Consider the following 21,926-nt stretch of genomic DNA (forward strand, 5'->3'; position numbering starts at 1 on the left):
TACTGCATTTAGTATTTCCCCTTTAAACTTAAGCCACCTGTGATTTCTAGTGGATCCCTAAATACAGAACAGAAAGGAGAGAAGGATAAAACTACAAATATGTCTTAACCAAGTTTAAGCTGATACTCCACTAGTAAGGACAAATGAAATTTGTCCACTTAAATCATCATCATCTCCTCCTCCTTCCCGTTCCTCTTCTTCTTCTTCTTCCTCTTCCTCTTCTTCTTCTTCTTCTTCTTCGTTTTTTACAATATAGCACATCCATAGTTAGACTGTGTCATTTTCAAGGAAAGGGCTAAATTAATTGGGTCATACAACTCTGGCCTAATCAATACTTCATTTAAAATTTTTCCTGAAGTCTTTAAAATCCACCAGGCCTTGTGTTGACTTCCACTGAAGTCACTGGGGAAAGACACTGGGGATAGGTGCCCAGAAAGAAAAGACTGTGTGAAGATGAGAGAGATGGTGACCATCTGGAAGCCAAGGAGCAAGGCCTCCAGAGAAATCAAGCCTCCAACACCCTGACTTTGGACTTCTAGCCTAGAGAACGATGACAGAATCAATTTCTTTGTGGTATTTTGCTATGGGGGCCCTAGCAAACTAACATAGAGATGATTTAAAACTATTTAAAATTATATATTGTTGGCCTAATCACAGACCTTGGATACTAAGCAGATGTGATAGCATTTTGCTACAATGGCTAAAAGGTCTGGGAATGAGTACTCTTGGGTTTGCATTTTACTAAAGTACCAAGTAAATGTCAAAATCGTACTCATTTTAATTATAAATTTTGGTTGAAGAGAGCATTTGTCCTTCTCTGGATTAGCTTTTAAATCGTAATAGTCTGCAACACAATTCTGGTGGTTAACACAGTTATAGAATGAACTCTACCAATATACAGTTTGCATTATTAAAGGTATAAGATAATGATGAAGTTGATTTCAGCACAAAATATATAAATATCAGCATGATATATTCCTACATATATACCTATATTTATAAATAGATCTAGGTATACACAGAGTTCCATTATTCTATAGAACAACTTTTACAAAAGGAACTATTTAACATTTCATATCATTAAATGAAATTTCTTAAACAAACAAACAAACAAAATCAATCCTACCATTCTCTTTACTTTGTGGTCCCCTGTAGCTTCATTAACACAGATGACTAGAGTACTATTTAAAATAGAGTGTTAATGGGTGTCTGGGTGGCTCAGTTGGTTAAGCGACTGCCTTCGGCTCAGGTCATGATCCTCGAGTCCCTGGATTGAGTCCCGCATCGGGCTCCCTGCTCAGCGAGGAGCCTGCTTCTCCCTCTAACCCTCCCCCCTCTCATGTACTCTCTCTCTCTCTCTCATTCTCGTTCTCTCAAATAAATCTTTAAAAAAAATTAAAAAATAAAGTAGAGTGTTAGTGTTAATTTGCTAATTTATTTTAAATGTTTCCACAGAAGAAACCCCCCACAAAACACTGTATAAAATAAATTTCTAGTTAGGTAATGATTACATAAGGTGAGATTCTTTTACTAAAATACACTTACTTTTCTTCAATTCAGTAACTATTGAGAGATCACAGAAAATTTATTGTGCTCACTTCCAAAGCTCTGAAAACAAATTCTAAGTCCCAAAGGATAAGCCTATAATATTTACATACATTTCTAATCTTAAAAATTGCCTGAGCAATCTTGTTCAACAAACACAAAAAATGATTTTGTGAGACCACAATTAGTTTGGGGGGGCTTGCTAAATTGTCATGCCAACAAACAGTAACTACAAAAATACCAGCTTTCAATGTTAACTTTAAGTATTTATCATCTACTCAAAACTAGATGAGTGTCTTACTCTGTTCTCTTTCTCTTTTGAGGCTTATTATTTAAGAAGGATGCCAATTCCAAGCCCAATTTAGATAAGGTTTTCCTACCTCTCTGAAGCCACCCAGCAATGGGGGCGAGAGGCTCCACAGAAAATACCCAGGGACAGTAGAAGGTCTAGCAAATGGATGACTGTACCAATTAGTGCTAAAACAAAAAGACTTGAGCTTTACATGAATGTAATAAACTCAAGGACCCTTATATTTCCAGAGAAATTAAATATGGTTTCACCGCCTCCACCCATACTACCAGATTTCAATATATGTTTTGGCCTGAACTTACTTGGGGGACATGTTAGTGGGTGGAAAAGCTTTGCCTTTGCCCTTGGCTCTTCTCTTCAGATGTTCTTGGGGCCTGTGCCCTGAGGGAGAGGCTGACCTTCACTCAACACCAGTGTCTCTACTTCCATCTCTTATGCTATAGTCCAAGCAATACCTGCACTACTCCGTCACCCCCTACCTTAGCTCTGGACATTCATTCTGGCCCCCTCTAGTTTTATACCCTCCACTTTAGTCAGAGGGGTTATTTGAAGTGTGTTTTCACCAGTAAACTGTAAGCTCCAGGAGAGCAGGGATTGTGTCTGTTATGGATCAGCACTGTATTCTCGGCAGAGAGCCAGGCATACTGGAGGTCTTAAATAAATATTTTCAAAAGAATTACTAAACAAATTAACAATCTGCACCCTCTTATGCACTTGTTTCTTCTACTACCCTTTGTCCTTTGCCTTGCCATACTGAATCTCTTTACTCTGGAATATTTATTGGGTTTATCTCAAACTCCCAGCTTCTTCATGATCCAGACTTACTGATTCTATCTTCCTTTCCCTCCCAATCCTGATTTCTTCAGGTGAAAATAGGTAGCCACAGCGGTGACTGGATTCTCAATATATGAGGAAAACAGAAGCAATTCTACAGTGAGATTTATATATGGAGTCAATTCCTTTCATGAAATTTGATACAGTGATTCTGCTATTTGTGGGGATATACAATTCTAGTGGATGGGAAAACTGGGAATCAAAAAAGGCCATAGGACCACTAATCTTTTTTAGGAAGTCCTTGGGCATTCTGATTAAAAATCCCACATAAAGGCCCTTAGACATAAATGAGTGCACTGTTAAGATTTCAATCAAGAAATAGATAAACATGACAAAAAAGAAGGTATATGTTGTAATAACTTGGTATTTAATAGAATTTATGCCGAAAAAGTTCCATGCAATACATGCTTTTCCTTTAGCTGGCACGGAGAAGCATGGATAGGGTCCCAGACCTGCCTTAAATAACATGTATAACCATAGATACTTTATTTGACTTTGACTAGTCAAGCAAACAAATAAACTAAAAAAAAAAACAAACAAAAAATAAATAAAAATTAAAAATTAAAAAAACCCAAAGATTCTAGGTTGCCACGTTATTTGATGACTAAGAAAGTTCACTTCATGACTAAGATAAGGGATTACAACATAGCATACTATCAAGAATAGACAGATTTTTAAACACTTTACAATGCCACAATAATTTAGGTGAAAGTTGTAGTACAAGTAGAATATATATTTCTCACCAAAAATATTAAAGTCACCTTTTAATAGCCCCAACAGAAGGAGCTTCCAGTTTGAAATTTGTGACATCTTGGGTTCCTAAATACTTAAACTATAAGACTGTTAAGATTTATGGAAAGGGGCACCTGGGTGGCTCAGTTGGTTAAGCAACTGCCTTCAGCTCAGGTCATGATCCTGGAGTCCTGGGATCGAGTCCCGCATCGGGCTCCCTGCTCAGCGGGGAACCTGCTTCTCCCTCTGACCTTCCCCCCTCTCATGTACTCTCTCTCATTCTCGCTCTCTCAAATAAATAAATAAATCTTTAAAAAAAAAAGATTTATAGAAAGAAATAATCAAGACTATTTAATTTTTATGGGAGTTAGAAAATCCCAGGTTCAAATCTCAGTTAAGTACTCAAGGACATGTTACCTATTCTTTTCAAGTATTAATGCATCTGTAAGATGAGCATAGTTTATGAGATTATTTTTAAGAATAAGATGTAATTTGTATAAAGTACCTGGAATAGTTTCTGGTACATAGTTGGTGTTAAATAAATGATGGCTACTATTGTTTTTATAGAGTACACAGAATTATAGACCTGTAGAAATGAAAAAGACTTTAGCTAGAACCTGGTCCAATGCCCAACTGATGAAAGATGGGTTTGATAACATCGACAAATTAGTCTCTTGAGCTCTACAGAATTAGAAGACAATTGGAAAATTACCATAGCTCATTGAGAGTTGAAATAAAATATCTCATAAAAGTATTATTATTCAGAATTATTTCCTGTTTAAAGAAAATAAAAAAGTAAAGAACATTATCACACATTATGGGCAAATACAATGGACCTTCTTGTTTTGATTTGTTTTACTCTAATTGCATTTAATCATTACATTTACTTTTTAAAGTTAATAGCTTTTAGATATTCAATACAGACTAACAGTAAAGTTCAAAGTATGAAATTGGAATGATAAATATAGCAAAAAACAAATCAAAACACCTGTCATCTTTGGTTTCCCATTGCAAGGGCAAGAAGTTGGTAACATAATACTTAGAAAAATATAAATCAGGAAAATCAGATTTTCAAAGAAAAATTCTACCTGTAAAAACAAAAAAATTAAAATTTGAAACCTCAAAGTTCCAAAATGTGAAATATCAGAACTGAAAGAAAGGCAATGAACTCTAGTACACATCTCTCTTCATCCATATAAATTCTATTCTTGTATTGCCCTCTTTAGGGAGTCACTGAAGAACTGAGGCGCAGGAAGAGATATGATAAAAGCAACTTCAGGAAGATAAACAACTTGGCTATATACCAAATGGATTCAATAATGAGGGCTGAAGAGGAATATAGATAGTTTTCAGTTGATAACTAGGGGCCCAACTGTCATAAAGGCCTTACATCACTAAAATAGTGCCAGCACGGATAGAACATGGAATCGGGAAAATCTGAAGGAAGAATTAGTGGACTGGCACCTACCATTGGACCCAGTGCCTGATCTGATGGGATAAGTAAAAGATTTTGATCTATGGGAGTAATAAGATGAATTACATCATTAATGACATAAGTTAGGAATTTAAGAGGGTAAGGTGGTTTGGGGAGTTATAATTTAGTTAGAGTAAGAATTCAGTTGCAATCAGAAATATACATCTTTGTAGAAATGAAACTCCATTGTGCTGATCACTACCTATTCATCCAGATTTTATTAAAATTTAATGGGTACACCACTGGCACCAGTTAACCTCAATTTTGTCCAGGTGGACAGTGCTAATTTCACCTTATCATCACAGACTTCTCTTGAGAGCCCAGGGGAACTCGCACAGGAAATCTGCAGAATGTTCCTAATTCTGGGGGCACCTGGGTGGCTCATCAGTTAAACGTCTGCCTTCAGCTCGGGTTATGACCCCAGCGTCCTGGGATCCAGTCGTTGGGCTCCATGCTCATTGGGTTCTCTGCTCATCCAGGAACCTGCTTCTCCCTCGCCCTCTGCCTCTCCCCCCGCTTGTGTTCTCTCTCTCAAATAAATAAATAAAATCTTAAAAAAAAGAGAAAAGAAAGGAATGTTCCTAACTCTGTTTCTAACTTCTGATACTCCCAAAGAAAAGGGATATCTATACCATCCTTTTGTCATGGTATAGCTATCCCTTAGAAACCCAAAAATTCTGGAAGAAAGTGTTCTGATCCTCCTTCCTTAATTATTCCCTCAGCTTTAATTAGTATAGTAGTATGAAGTTACCATGAACACCCCAAGACAGGTAGTAAGACCATTTTTTTTGTGCTATTTGGAATCTTTAACCACTTCTGCTTTTGGGTTCATTCTCTCTCCAGCCTAGAATGGACTCATCACCAATACATGTCCATTTATCCCTTTAAGAACAGACTTAGACTTTACTTCTTTTAAGCACTAAACACGTTTCTTTTCCTCTCTTTTTTCATATCTCTTCCAGTTCTCATATACGTATTTTGTGCTACATAATGCTGCATTTCCCATAAAATTCATACTTCTCTGAGTTCCTTCCCCTCTCAGTCATTCCTTAAACCCTTGCAGGACAAAAGACTGTTTTTTGCTTGCCTGTGTTCCCCACCACCTCTAGCAAGCACACCATGGAACAACCATGAAGTGGGCTGTAATGAACATTCATTGATGGATCAAGACTATCCAAGGCTTTTGGCCTCCATTAGGGGCTTAAGGTAAAATGTGTGAAAAGAAATGGCTAGGTCTAAGACTTGGGTCTATTGTTAGCACTTTAAAGAATTTAATCAATCTTCTGATGCTTTCTCTCCATTCCACTTGCTTACCTTTTCTCAACACTTTCTAATTCAGAATAAAAAATGAGTATTTGAGAAAAGTATCTTCAGGCAGAAAGTGGTAAAAGAAATTTGAACTGAAATTAAACATAATTTAAGATATGTGAAACTTGGTTAAGCAAAAGAGGAAATTAAGCACAAGATTTATGAGTGACCTAGAACATACTGACATTTTATAATATTTTTAGGAGATAAAAAAGTAATGATTTCAAATCTGGTTAAAATTACTTTTTTTAGTTCAGCCAGAGTCATTTTCTAATTAATATCTTCAGCTTTCTTACCTGAATAGGAATAAGCCCAGCCAGCTAGTATAATGATTAACAGGTTCATTCTAGTTTTTACAGTTAAGAGACAAGCAATAGTCTCAGTTCTACCTGGCAGCTCATAGATGAAGTGACAAGAGTTCTGCATTGCCCAGGATAGGGTTGGCATGTGCCTATTATGCAGTAGTTAACTATTGCTATTGCTTCTTTTCTCTCTCAGAATTGTGTGTGCTTAAATGATCATTTTTATGGTCTCCTAATGATAGGGTGCCATCATGGAAAATTGAGAAAGGAGATTCCCCTTAGTTAACACACAGATAAAAGGTTGGGTAAGCCCAAGGTGCTTGGTAAGCAGGAAAAGATAGCTCTTTCTTCAGGGGACATCCTCTATGCCAGGGTACATGGCTTGTTGACCCAAGTATAGACTGGATTCCAGCTTCTACTCATTTCCTCCAGTGGGATATTGGTGCAGTCCATATAATCACACAAGCTGCATAACTATATGCAGTGGCCTGTTCACCAGCTAGCCTGGTCTCTGTAATGTTCACTTACTGAAATCCAAAGGATTCTCCAACACCCAGCCCAAATTCCAGTCCTCTGTGAAGTCTCCTCTGATCACTACACATTGCTCCTTCTCTAAATTTATAAGAACATATTTTCTGTCACTCATTTGACTTGAATCCTGTCCTTCCTAGTGATGCCTCTGTATTGTCTTGGCTCAGGGTGAGTTTGGTGGGGGGGCAGAAGGGTGTGGGGCAATTACATCTCTGAAACCTTCTGGAAAGATTTATCTCCAAGTGTGTGAACACAAGTGTGACAGCCAAGACAGGATAAATTTGGTCTCAGATGGAAATACACACTAAAATGGGGAGATTAGTACCTATTGCACTTATAGGATTGCAAAACTGGACTATGATTAATGAGAGTGGAGCTAACATGTATTGAGTACTTCCTACTTACCAGGTTTTTACCAAATACTGAATATTTTGGAACTAATAACTAACTCATGGAATATTCAAACAGCCTCTGAGGTAAGTACTATCATTAATGCATTTTACAGATTAGGAAATCGAAGTACAAAGAGATTAAAGAATTTGGTGAAAGGTCTCACATCTACAAAGCGTTGTAACTAAGATTTAAACCCAAGTAGTCTGACTCCTGAATCTTCTCCCTTAAGCTCCACGGTACCCCACCTTTAATCTTGTGTTAAGTCTGTAGCATATGTGTGAAGTTTGGTCATTTGACATATGGTCTATATTTCCTATTGCAATTTAGTAAGAGGAGTATACAAATTGGATTTGGCACTCACTTCTATGCCTAAATAAACAATAACCAGAAAACAAAAACACAAACAAAAGAATGACAAACAGCAGGGGAGGACATCATTATGAGCATGCTATAAATCTCAAGGGACCCTTAAACAGTCCTCAGAGATATGAACAAAACGAGCAATACCCATAGGTATCAGGACCTCAGGACAACAAAGTTTTAGGCATGTGCACCATGGTCGGAACAAAGAATAAATTTTTCTGATTTTTTTTTTTTCTTAGAAGGAGTGAGAATAAATAGTGTAGGGGCACCTGGGTGGCTCAGTCGTTAAGCGTCTGCCTTCAGCTCAGGTCATGATCCCAGGGTCTGGGATCAAGCCCCTCATTGGGCTCCCTGCTCAGCGGGAAGCCTGCTTCTCCCTCTCCCACTCCCTCTGCTTGTGTTCCTTCTCTTGCTGTGTCTCTCTCTGTCAAATAAATAAATAAAATCTTAAAAAAAAAAAAAAGTAAGTATTGTAGGCAATGTTGCATAATACTTCAGAGTACTGGAGTGAGCTTTGAGATCTATGACCTTGGCAAGTAACCTAATCTCTCTGTATTTACTCATTTAACAAAAGGAAATAATATTAGCTGGCTTATAAAGATTTTGTGAGTGCTAATGAGAAAAGAACCTACAGAGTTCCCCATACAGAAGAATGCCTGTCTAGCTCACTCCTGCTGATACTAAATCCTACAAAAGGCAGGAATCTAAATGGGCTCTGTGCATGTCTGAGATTTTGGGTGAGTTGTTACCTCTTTACACCAATCCTTGTGTAAAACCAGTTTCCTTATTGAGTCAACCCTATGGATTTATTCTTGTATTTGAACTACACTTCCATAAAGTACAGGCCTCACCTAATGATCCCCAGGCCTGTTTCCTTCTGCGACTGTGACCATCCTGCCCCCCTTTCCAGCAAAGCAAACTTTCGCATTTTTTTTTAAAGCTTCTTTTTGTTTGTTTCTCCGCCAGAAACCAGAAAATAAACTTTCATCCAACTCCTCTGCCAAACTGAGCTATAAAAATAACAAATGAGAAAGCTGAAGACTCTACGTGGACTTTTAAAATGCTTCAGCAAAGGTGACCTTGAAAAATTATGGCATGCTATCAATTAGTTGACACTATCTAGAAAAAGGAAGCTAGATGTTCCTCTATTCTGTCCAGTTTTATATCTCATAAATTCAGCTAAAATACTTCATTGGAAATGCATATGGTAATATCTAGACAGACTTATGGTAGGTATATTCTCTTTTGGACTCTCAATGGATATTTTAAATATTCAGGCCACCAGTAGAGATAATACGCCCAAGATGAAAAATCACTTCAATAATACTTAACATGAGGGAAGTTAGTCTCAAATTTTCAGGAGAGGTAGGAACCTCAGCTGCTTTTTAATACAGTCAGATTCAAAAGGCTAAAAACAAAGCAGACTTTAAAATGTTTAAGATGAAAGTCTTTCTTTGACAAATATTCAACCCATGAGGCTAAATTTGACACAAAATATTCATCATCATAATTCAAATTTTAATATATGGCCTATTAAAAGGCTTATACTTCAAAAGACTTTCACATTTATTATGTCATTCTGTCTTCATTAAGAACTAACTGAATTATTAGATTAGGTTTCACCTTTGGATTGTTATAGAAATTAGGTTTATATTTCTTAGGAATAAACATGCTTTTCTAATAACCAAATAAACATGTTAATGCATAATTTATCACAACAGTTACATCTGACTTACCAGTTCTACAAAGACATGAAGTTTTATTATTTAAAATCTTTTTTTTTTCTGAAATAATGTTATATAGAATTGAGTAAAAGGTATTTTGGATAGAAATCATTTTTAAAATTTTTGTTAAAAAGTACTGATTTAGAGAAAACTTCTAAAGATAGTAACAAGAGCTTCATCTATCTTTCACTCACCTTCCCCCACTGTTAGCAACATAACTAACCATTGAATAACTATCAAAACCAAAAAATTAACATTGGTATTATACTATTAACTAAAGTACAGACTTTAGTAGGTTTTAACAGTTTTTAACTAATGTGCTTTTATTATTCCAGAATCCAATCCAGAGTCCCACATTACATTTGTCATGATTAGACTGAGGTCATAAATTTTTGTTGAGAAAACTTTCTCATCGCATCATGTCAGGAGGTACATGAAGTCAATATTTCTTATTAATGATGATGGTTAGTTTGATCACTTAGGGTGCTCTGCTGAGTTTCTCTGTGAAAAGTTTCTATCTTCGCCCTGAAGGAGACACTTTTACATTACATAAATTGCTAGTCTCTACTCCTACTTCTGAGCACTAACTTTAGCATCTATCGGTGAATCTTGACCTCAACAATTATTATTTTGAATTCCAATTATCAACTGTGTGATACAAGAAAGAAACCTTTGGATACTGATGAAGTTATAAAAGCATTGCTATAAAACTATAAATCTTATCAAAATCAACCAAACACCTGGAAAAGCTGTGAAGTTTCCTGAAAGCCTAAGATCCTTAAAAATGTAATTTCTCTGACCTTCACTCTTTAAGCTATTTCTTTAAACATTTTTCCACCTCACCTCCTAAAAACTAAATTGTGCATTTGTAGTAGCAACTGATTTTTTTTGTATGTGACATTAGTAATTCATTGCTTGTAAGCAGTAAGCAAATTCATTAACCTGATTATCAATGCCTCTGGAGAAAAGTCCCTAAACCCAATTCCTCAATCAATACTTTGGCTATCCTTACTTAAAATTATGATAATGCCATTTTCTGTGTAACATGAGTATTTTTCAGGAGTGGGATCAATACATAACTTTATTATGATAGAATTTAAAGTACTAAAATTGTACATTGCAAACAATAGTGGGGAACAAGAAAATAAAGGGGAAATCTGGAAATCATGAAGAAGGGCTATTATTTATTTATATTATCTATGTTTGTTAGCCTGTGTAGCATAAATGGTGCCAAAGCCCACCAAACCATCAGAGGAATTTTCTCTTTACTTTGTCAGAAAATTAAAAATCCTAATATGATTGCCTTACAGTAACTGTAAGAACTTTTTGACATTAAAACAAAACAAAACAAAACAAAAATCTCAAAACCAAAAACAAAAACCCCAGGCCATGGAGAATCTATAAAAATGACTGAGGATGAGAACGTATCATTTCTATCTCCTTGGATACAATCTCCCTGAAGCTAGGCATTTTAGGTTGGTATATTTAATATACTGCTGAATAAAACGTTCATTATTAACATGAGGGAAGTTAGTCTCAAGAAAAGCCCCCAACATCAGAAAAACTGAGCACCATGAAAGAAGATAATTAGCACTGGAAAAGTCAGAGTTTTTGTCACTAATTCTATCTAACACAGCTACAGTATTTGAAGTTTCAGATATTTCATAGTATGCAAGCTTTACTTTGGAAATTTTTAGTTCGTAAACAGTTAACTACATCCAGTAGAAGCCAAACATTATATATTCACATTAATATTCACCCATGCACATAAGGATATTTTGACTAAAAACGATGAGCAAAAGACAGTGTTTTTACATAGAAACTGAATGAGGAAACTGGATTTATTCAATAATTGTTTAAGTAGCCTACTATGTGACAAGTCCTGATTATCATGTCTTCTGTTGGACTCTACCAAAAACTGGTTGTTTACTCAAAGAATGATTCAAGTCTTCTCTATGATTTTATCATTTTCCATAAGAAAGTTTTATTTTCACTGCCTTACTTTTTGTAGAAGGGAAACAAAATTCACTCAAACATTTCCCATATCTAATACATTTAACCAAGACATCTGACAAATCTATTAAGGTATAGTTTTTCTCCCAAATAATCCTTAAGGATCTCTAACACCTGAATCCTCTAATGATGCACTCCTCTTCTGGCTACTGAAATCAACTGAGAAATAAATAAAGCAAATGAATAAATACATAAAGTTTGAAATCATGTTAACTTAAAGGTTGAGTGCTGCAGGAACAGTAAAACAGTGATGATTCATAATGGGTTACTTAATTTGCTAATAATGCTTTAAAAGTGAGGTTAAAAAATAATCAGTGCTTACTAATGAGTATTACTGACCCCAAAGTTGAGTGATAACAAAATAACTATGGTTTCTCTAAGAAAATTGTTGTTACATGTGTTATTGTTTTTTAGCACTCATAAGATTTGTGTGTATATGCGTCTGTGTTGGTCAGCAGAAGTAATAGACTGTGACATGGACCAATATACACAGTTATGACCAATCGTGTAAGTCTTCATATTTAGCTATGAAGAGTATACCTTGCTACATTAAAGTATACATCTAATGATTTCTCTTGGTTTTTGTCTTCCAAAAAGTATAAAGTAAGGTACACAGAGCTGGCAAACAAGAGTTCCCAAGTACAATTTTGACTTTACCACTAATTAGCACAGTGATTCTGATTAAATCCACTAGCCTCTCCAAGTTTCCATTTTATTGTTTGAAAAATGAAGGAGCTGGAATAGAAGATCTTTGAAGTTCCTTGTCTCCTTCAAATGCTATGATCACAAATGAGGTAGATTTTTTCAATTACATCATACATAGCAAAAATTCTGTTAAAGCTAAATAAAAACACCAAGATCATCAAACCAACCAACACTTAGTACCAACTAGGAATCTTTCTCTAATCTTTTTTTTTAAAATTTTTTTATTCTTATGTTAATCCCCATACATTACATCATTAGTTTTAGATGTAGTGTTCCATGATTCATTGTTTGTGCATAACACCCAGTGCTCCATGCAGAATGTGCCCTCCTCAATACCCACCACCAGGCTAACCCATCCTCCCACCCCCCTCCCCTCTAGAACCCTCAGTTTGTATTTCAGAGTCCATTGTCTCTCATGGTTCGTCCAACTAGGAATCTTTAAATGATGGAATAGCTCAAATAGATAGTCAATAATTACTGATGACTTAAACTAAAAATCAATCAATCTATCTAAACTAAGTATATAGAATTTAAAGGGACATCATCACTATGACTTTCCTGAGCTCTGAAATGTTTTACCAATTTTTGAAGACGAAAACAAAGTCAAGGTTTAGAGATAACACCCATAAGATCTTTGAGCCAAACTGAATAATCATGTGAAAAATATTGACACCATCTCTATAGAGTCTTTCCTTGGGCTATTCCACTCTTTCTTTCAAATTTTCCTATTCCTAAGTGATCTTCTTTGTTATATCATCACAGACCACCATTTTCTCCTTTTTAAAAACTCTATATCAATTACACTCTTCACTAGTAATTTTGAAGTTGACCCATTTTATTTGACACTAGCCAACTTTTCTGAATCCTTCTTGTCTCCCTAAAAGTCTAAACTCTTAGCAAGGGAGAACCATGTCTCTGACTTCTCTATTCATTCCTACCACAGGTTTTCATTTCATTGTTACTTGGTGCAGTCTGATGACACACTGCAGCTACAGAATGTTGAAAAATTGCTGGTGAGAAAGACAGACAGAGAGACAGACAGACAGATTAAAAAGTAAAAATGACTCTCCTATTCAATCGAAAACCAGATCTTCTATTGGATTCTGTATTAATTCTTACCTACTTTAGGGTATCTTTTGATATCTGGACTATTTAATAACTTTCTAAATATGTTCTGTCTCTATCTTTTCCTGCTAGTCTCATTAACATAAATGCATGCCATCCTCTAAATAAAAATCTAGCCTTTCAAGACCCAAATCAAGTTTCCTATTTTTTTCATATTATTACTAGACCACTTACTCAAAATGGCTTCTTCTTCCTTGGAACATATTTTCCTTTTTTTTTTTTTTTGGTATTTCTTAATCAGAAATTAACCAAGTATTATATGATAACTCCTGTATTTTCTCACATAGTATGTTTTTAATCTCCAACACTTCTTACGTATCTCTGTAACCAGATGGTAAGCCTCGTATGCCCTTTAATGTAGTACGTATCCTCTAAACATTTGTTGATTTGATGTGTTAATTTGACAGGAATAAAATGAATATTTGGCCTTGTGTAAAGGATATTTTTTGGCACACTAGTACACAAATGAACTCAAAGGTTTATCTTCAAAGGTAACTGTGATTTACCTGGAGCAATCTTTAGACTGGGCATGTAAGATGATGTTAAGTTCTGTGGATTAACATTATGAGAAAAGAAAAGCTATTTTTGTTGAGAGAGAAATTTTGCTACATAACTATAATTAGGAACAAATCAGAGATTAACGATGCATTATATTCTAGAGCTTTAACTAACAAGCACCAATAAATGGCTTTCTCATCTTTAAATGGCTTGCAAAATATTATTCCTACTCACTGCTCCATATACAAAAAATAATGGAAATTGGGTCTGCTATTCAGAAAATTGAATATTTATTCTAAAATATGAATTTTTGAGTTAAAGGAATATTTCATATACTTCAAAAGAGCATAAAATCTACCTCTACTAATTAGTTTCTCTATGAAAGCCTTCCAGACAATTACTGGGTAATACCACTGGTCAATGCTTTAGGTGCTTTTCATTAAAGGTATAGCATTGCTACCAGATGAATTGCTTCATATAAAAGCACTTACCACAAAGCCCTATAATGGATGGTTAAGTGCTATACTTAATTACTAATTTCAATCCTTATTATCTATATTTTGCAGTGCAGGCACTTTAAAAGGAACCAAATATAGTCTGTTGGTTCCTGCTTCTCTGATTATAGGATTTGGTGGTAAAAGCATTAGTCTAGCTGATTTTCTAATGAAGAGTAACAACAACAAAAAATTTTTAAAATAAAAATAGTCTTACCACAAACCAATATAAAAGAGATATATACTAGACATTTCTATTGACTCATACGTAAAATCACTTTGTTCTAAAAACTTTAAACTAGATGACATATACTTTTAAATTTGTATTCTGCATGGAGCACTGGGTGTTATGCACGAACAATGAATCATGGAACACTTCATCTAGAACTAATGATGTAATGTATGGGGATTAACATAAGAATAAAAAAAAAAATTTGTATTCAGCCCTCATGGCACTGTTACAGATAAAGATCCAAAAGAAAAAGGTATTTGAAATTTTCATGGTTTATTTCCTATCTCAACATCATGCTAAAATGCACATAGAACAGATGATTAATAAAATACTTGATAACAGGGCGCCTGGGTGGCTCAGTTGGTTAAGCGACTGCCTTCGGCTCAGGTCATGATCCTGGAGTCCCGGGATCGAGTCCTGCATCGGGCTCCCTGCTCGGCAGGGAGCCTGCTTCTCCCTCTGACCCTCCCCCCTCTCATGTGCTCTCTCTCTCTCTCATTCTCTCTGTCTCAAATAAATAAAATCTTTAAAAAAAAAATACTTGATAACAGCAATGGTGATTCCCTGAGTTCTTTACATATCGATCACTAACTTTTTACATGTATATATTAAAATTCCCCACAGGTGCTCTCACATTCTTGAGGACAGATTCTGTGTTTTACTCTTGCTTGTATCTTTCATAATAACTGCAACTTTGCTTACTCTTGATTAATCAATATTATCGAAAATACTTTTTAATGAAAGGGCATATAGAATCTTTGACTAAATATAAAATAGGTTGCATCTAAAATAACTATTTTTAAAGATTTACTCCTTAATTCTCATGATATTGCCAGCTTCTGATTTTTAAATATATTTTACATTGTTCCCTATAATGAGCATCCATATAATTGGTAAATATACATTGTATATGTTAAACAAATATTAGTCTAGAAAAATATACAAATATTTGTTGACTTAATAAATTTACTGCCCCAATCTCAGCTACTAGTAGTCAAATTGGACACTGGCTTGCCACAAGAAAAGATCATATCTTTTTTGAACTATACCTCATACATAGTATCTAGTATGTGCACAATTAAAGGATTCCCAATCAGATACAATATATCAAAGAGGTATAGAAATTTTTTAAAAAACATAAAATATTTACCCAAATGCCTTAATGCATTAGAAAACTAGATTCTGGTTATCTATGCTTGGGAAATGCATACTATATTTCTCTTTTAGAGATGCATAATGGGTATTAATAAAGTCCAAGTATACATATTTTAAACTTAGTAACACATATTTTCCCAAACTAACTTCAGAGTGTGACTTCCTCTCTCCCCTCATAGGTCACCATTAGCATTCTCTAGAGCAGAGTTCTTACAGATAGCAGTACGGAAAGTGTGATAAGAGTAAAAAGTTACTAAAATGAAATAATTTTAACAATTTAACCGGTGAAACAATGCTAGGCTTCAAGAAGCAACTGCCACACTATAATAGCAAGGGGATTTGTCAATTTACATGTCCAGCTCTACTATTCACAGACACAACACCCCCAGAGACAGGGCCTAGACCTTATCCTACTTTACATCTTTCATGGTGTCCAGGGCAATAACTTCCTCTCAGGAAACAGTTATTGATTAATCCGTATTTTAGGAAATTCACCAATTTACTTTTCCATAATTTCACTGAGGCTGTAGTTTTTATGAAAAATGCCTTTGTATTAGGATTTCAATAAATGCAATGAGGTATTAGCAGGGACTGTGTGACATTGTGTGCATATTTAAGTTACTTCCCTTCCAAATCTTCCATTCCTTCATCTTATTACAGATGGTAAAAGAAGGTGTACATTCTCATAACTGTAGAGTAAAATCGGGATAATTCCCAGGACATCAATTCAGCAAATATTTATTGACTGCCTACTATTTGCCAGTATTATAATGGGCACTGGACATATTATTAATGTTGCTTGCTTCTGAATATTGCCATAGACCTGGATTTTTTTTATTATACTTAATTCAGCAAATATTTGCAGAGCACCAGGTTTACAGAATAGATCTGAAATGAAGCTTGAAGATGTAGATATTTTTTAAATCCACAAAGGTCCAGAAGGGCAACACAGACATTTCATTAGACAGTTCCTAATTGTGAGTCAGTACCAAGAAAAATTAATCTTTATTTAATAAGTTAGTTATTTCCTCAAATTATTTCTGCCAAAAAACAAAAACTTGTAACAGAGGCTTATGCACATTTTGGTAATCATTTTTACTGTACAAAATGAAAAATTCTTTTTATATTCTTTCTTTATACCGTGCTATAAATCTGTTGTACAAGTCAGTTGTATCTAAAAGGGGAGCAGAGAGAAATGAAGCTGATGTTTTTAGTAACCTCTTTTGTACTAAAATATAAAGATGATAATAAATGAAGTAAAATAACCATTATACTTTTAATTTGTATTTTACTTAAAAACAACATGCTTTTTTAATTGAGACTATATGCAACCCCAAGTAACACTGGTTTAAATTTCTCATCTATTGCTTTTGTTTCAATAATGTAGAACTGACAAAGCTGATTAACAATGAAAAAGGTAATTTTTATTTTAATAATAGCTTGACATTCATTTTATAGACTTGAAATGAGTAATGCTAGTGTCAGAGAGTCCTTGTGAAACTCCCATATGGTTATATGACAGCGAAAACAAATTTCAGTTAGTTACATGTTTTTATAACTGGTGATTTATAGTACTATATATTGTTCCTTTACTATTTCTCTGTTTGTCCCATGGTCCTCTTGCACCTTTCATGAGTTTCAGCTCTGTACCACCAACAAAGGAACCACCTGGTCCTATTTTCTTTGGAGAAAACTGTGTAATATTCCTTCCCTGAGTTTTAAATTTTAACTTTGTTACTTTTGACAAAGCCTTTCCTTTGTTCAAATGCAAAGATCCAGTAAAAAGAGCTTTGACATGTTGTGCCTTTTATGTGTGCATTTTTTCTGGTTTCACTGATGTCCTGAATTTTGCAAACGATACTGTGTGCCTTCAAGTTCTCCTATAAAATGTCATTTGTACACTGTATCAAGAACAGTTTAGGATAGCATTACATTCACATGATTTTAAAGTCCAATAAATATTTGATGGTTTCTCAGAAAACCCACAATTTGGTGAAACGGACGCAAACTAGTGCTTTGTTTTCCAGCTTGCTTCCCATAAAATCTTCTCCCAGTACACAGTCACTGGCTTACCTGCAGGGTACCGCTCGATCACCGGCCAGCTGTCCACCTGTAACGTGGCATTGCCGCCACTCCTCGTAAAACGGACTACATGGTATTTCCCATCGTTAATGATTGCATTGGACTCCTCAATGGCGATGTCATCTGTTCCAACATTAAATTTAACTCCAATTTTTCCTTGGTGCTGGAAGGGAGGAGGGGACAAAAAGTTGTATGAAGTTATACTGATTAGTCAGCATTTAACAAGAATTAAGTAAAGGAACAAGACAAGAATGTCCACGCTTGCCACTTTTGTTCAATATAGTATTGGAACTCCTAGCCACAGCAATTAGGCAAGAAAAAGGAATAAAAGCCATCCAAATTGGAAGGAAGAAGTAAAACTGTCACTATTTGCAGATGATACAACATTATATATAGAAACCTAAAAAAACTCCATAAAAAAACTGTTAAACTAATAAATGAGTTCAGTAAATTTTCAGGATACAAAATCAATAGACAAAAATCTCTTGTTTTTCTTTACACTCATAATGAACTATCAGAAGGAGAAATTAAGAAAACAGTTCCATTTACAATTATATCAAAGAGAATAAAATGCATGGGTATAAATTTGACCAAGGAGGTGAAAGACCTGTATATTGAAAACTTTAAGACATTAATAACATGAATTGAAGAAGACATAAATAAATGGAAAGAAATTCCATGTTCATGGATTAGAAGAATTAATATTGTTACAATGTCCCAAAGGATTATACAGATGCAATGCAATCCCTGTTAAAATTCCAGTGGTATTTTTCACAGAAATAGAGCAAAGAATCATAAAATTTGCATGGAACCACAAAAGATCCTGACCAGCCAAACCAATCTCGAGGAAGAAAAACAAAGCTGGAGACATCAGGCTCCCTGATTTCAAACTATATTACAAAGCTATGGTATTTAAAACACTATGGTATTGGTCTTAAAAACAGATACACAGATCAATGAAATAGAATAGAGAGACCAGAAATACACCCAACACATATATGACCAATTAATTTACAACAAAGGAGCCAAGAATTTATAATGGGGGAAGAACAGTCTCTTCAACAAATGGCATTGGGAAAACGGGACAGCCACATGTAAAAGAATGAAACTGGACCACTATCTTACACCATATACAAAAATTAACTTAAAATGTCTTAAAGACTTGAACATAAGACCTGAAACCATAAAAAACCTAGAAGACAACATAGGCAATATGCTCCTTGATATAGGTCTTGGTGATGATTTTTTTTGATATCTTATTTTATTTTATTTTTATTTTTTATTTTATTTTATTATGTTAATCACCATACATTACATCATTAGTTTTTGATGCAGTGTTCCATGATTCATTGTTTGTGTATAACACGCAGTGCTCCATGCAGAATGTGCCCTCTTTAATATCCATCACCAAGCTAACCCATCCCCCCAACCCCTCCCCTCCAGAACCCTCAGTTTGTTTCTCAGAGTCCATAGTCTCTCATGGTTCATCTCCCCCTCCGAACTACCCCCCTTCATTTTTCCCTTCCTACTATCTTCTTCTTTTTTCTTAACATATACTGTATATTTGTTTCAGAGGTACAGGTCTGTGATTCAACAGTCTTGGTGATGATTTTTTAAAATCTCACACCAAAAGCAAAAATAAATAAGTAGGACTATATCAAACTAAAAAAACTTCACAGCAAAGGAAACCATCAACAAAATGAAAAGACAACCTACTGCATGGGAGAAAATAACTGCAAATCATGTATATGATAAAGTGCTGACATTCAAAATATATAAAGAACTCATACAATTCAACAGTAACAAAACAAACAATCCAATTTAAAAATGAGCAAAGATTTAAATAGACATTTTTCCAAAGACATACAGATGGCCAACCAGTATATAACAAGATGCTCAACATCATAATCATCAGGAAAATGTAAATTAAATCCACAATGAGATATCACTTCATATCTGTTTGAATGGCTATTATCAAAAGGCAAGAAATAAAAAGTGTTGGTGAGGATTGAAGAAAAGAAAACCCTTTGCACTGTTGATGTGAATGTAAATTGGTACAACCACTATGGAAAACAGTATGGAGGTTCTTTGAACAATTAAAAATAGAACTGTTATATGATCCAGCAATTCCACTTCTGGGTATATATCCAAAGGAAACAAAAATACTAATTCGGAAAGATATATGCACCTCGTGTTCACTGCAGCAATATTTATAATAGCCAAGATATGGAAACAACCTACAGATCCATAGATGGATGAATGAATAAAGAAATCATGGTAATATAATGGAATATTATTCAGCCATTAAAAATGACATCTTGCCATTTGCAACAACAAAGATGGACCTCAAGGGCATTATGGACCTCAAGGGCATTATGCTAAGTGAAGTAAGAGAGAGAATGACAAATACTGTATGATCTCTCTTATATGTGGGATTTAAAACAAGCAAACAACACACCAAGTTTGTAGACACAGAGAATAGATTGGTGACTGTAAGAGGCAGGGGATGAGGGGTGGAAGAAATGGGTGAATTGTTGTTTTTTCCAGTTTAGCTTAAATAAATTAAATAAAAAGTAAAAGCAGAGATTCAGAGATAAATCTGTGTGTGTGTGTGTGTGTATATATTTATATAATATCACGTGTGTGTGTGTGTGTGTGTGTGTGTAATCACTTCCCTCAAGACAGTCATGGTTCAGTTAAGTTCATCTTGGGTTCTTTTCATAACTATATATTATTTAGGTCCTCTACAAGGCATTTTCTCTTGTCATGTTGTTACCCCCCACTCACCTTCCTAGTCCCTGTTCTAGGAAACCACAACTTTAAACAAAAAAATTACATACAGTGTCTTGTTCAAGAACATGATTCAGGCAACAACTGCTTTTCTCCAATTTTACTTTTGAAAAATTCATGTACTAGAAGCAAGATTCTTGACATTTGGGTCAATCTGGAGCATCTCTTTCATGGATGATTGATATGCCAATAAAAACACTTTCAAGAGAACTCCCAGAGGTTGCCACAGAAAAGGTGCACAGCGGCCTGTCTGGAAGGGCATCCTGTCATGTCTCTAACATTGTTCCTTTACTCCACTCTTTCCATCCCTCCCCTTCAAAAGGCTTGAAATTATCTATTTTATGAGACTGACGTGCTGCCCACTGCGCTAAGAAGTCACCTGAAATTATCTATTTTAATAACTGGTAAAATTGCAGCAATTAAGTCTGTTTAGAGCCAAATGATAAATACTCATAATAGAGGAAAGCATTCTCAAGGTTATGGGGCACACGGACAGGCATTTAGTGAGTACAGTTTCTTAGTCTTTATTCACAAAAACAGTCATCAAATGTTAAGAGCCTGAAATTTACTCAATTTCTTTTTACAGATGATGAAACTATGACACAGGATGGTATAATGACTTGTTCAAGGTCAGGTAACTTAATAGACAGGTAGTAGAACTAGAATTCAGTCCCTCATTTTTGGTTTCTATCTAAGCCAAGATGCAGTTATCTACAATTAACTTCCTTTCTGAATTATGCAAAGCAGCATTAAAATCATTCTAAATGCAAAGTTTGTTGCTGTTAACTCTAGAATGTCATACTATGAGATAGCAAAGAGAACAGTGTGCTTATGTCCTCTGCTTCTGAGAACCATTCTCTAACAGCAGGGCCGTCAGCTCGACCACGAGCTCAGCTGATTTGTAAAGCATATGGATTTGCCCTTAATCAGGTGCACAGAATACCCACACTGTAGGTTCCCCTCAGAGTACATAACCTCAAACTGTCTTCAGCTCATCTTTCAACAAACCTCAGTTGAGAGGAACAACATGGGGGAAGAGGGGTCTAAAGGATATAAAATCTATCCATTCCTGTAGAAATTTATAATCAGAATATCAGAAAATCTGAAGATTTGGACCACATCCTCTTAACCTCTCACTGGATTCCCATCATTGAACTAGGTGGCAAGAATATGGCATCGGCTTACACTCAGAGTTATTTTAAGAAAATCTTGTACAAAACCGCATCAACTAAATGGAAGTATCTGAAGATGCTATTTGGGACATTTGCTCATTGTACCCTTCATATTGATATGCAAAAGGTTCCCGTTTTTCTTTT

At 35.1% G+C, this 21,926-nt stretch overlaps 1 protein-coding gene across 17 annotated transcripts in view; it reads right to left on the reverse strand.

The window, feature by feature from the left end:
- Nucleotides 1-21,926, reverse strand: part of NRXN1 (neurexin 1) — a 1,086,089-nt gene that overhangs the window by 138,152 nt on the left and 926,011 nt on the right. For all 17 annotated transcript variants that reach the window (XM_081833532.1, XM_081833535.1, XM_081833540.1 and 14 more), the window contains one exon: nt 17,812-17,983. In XM_081833532.1, coding sequence (XP_081689658.1) covers nt 17,812-17,983 — 172 coding nt within the window. The remainder of the gene's footprint in view (nt 1-17,811; nt 17,984-21,926) is intronic.

Source organism: Leptonychotes weddellii, chromosome 10 (assembly GCF_054177405.1).
Source record: "Leptonychotes weddellii isolate Sample4059 chromosome 10, ASM5417740v2, whole genome shotgun sequence".
Classification (NCBI taxonomy): Eukaryota; Metazoa; Chordata; class Mammalia; order Carnivora; family Phocidae; genus Leptonychotes; species Leptonychotes weddellii.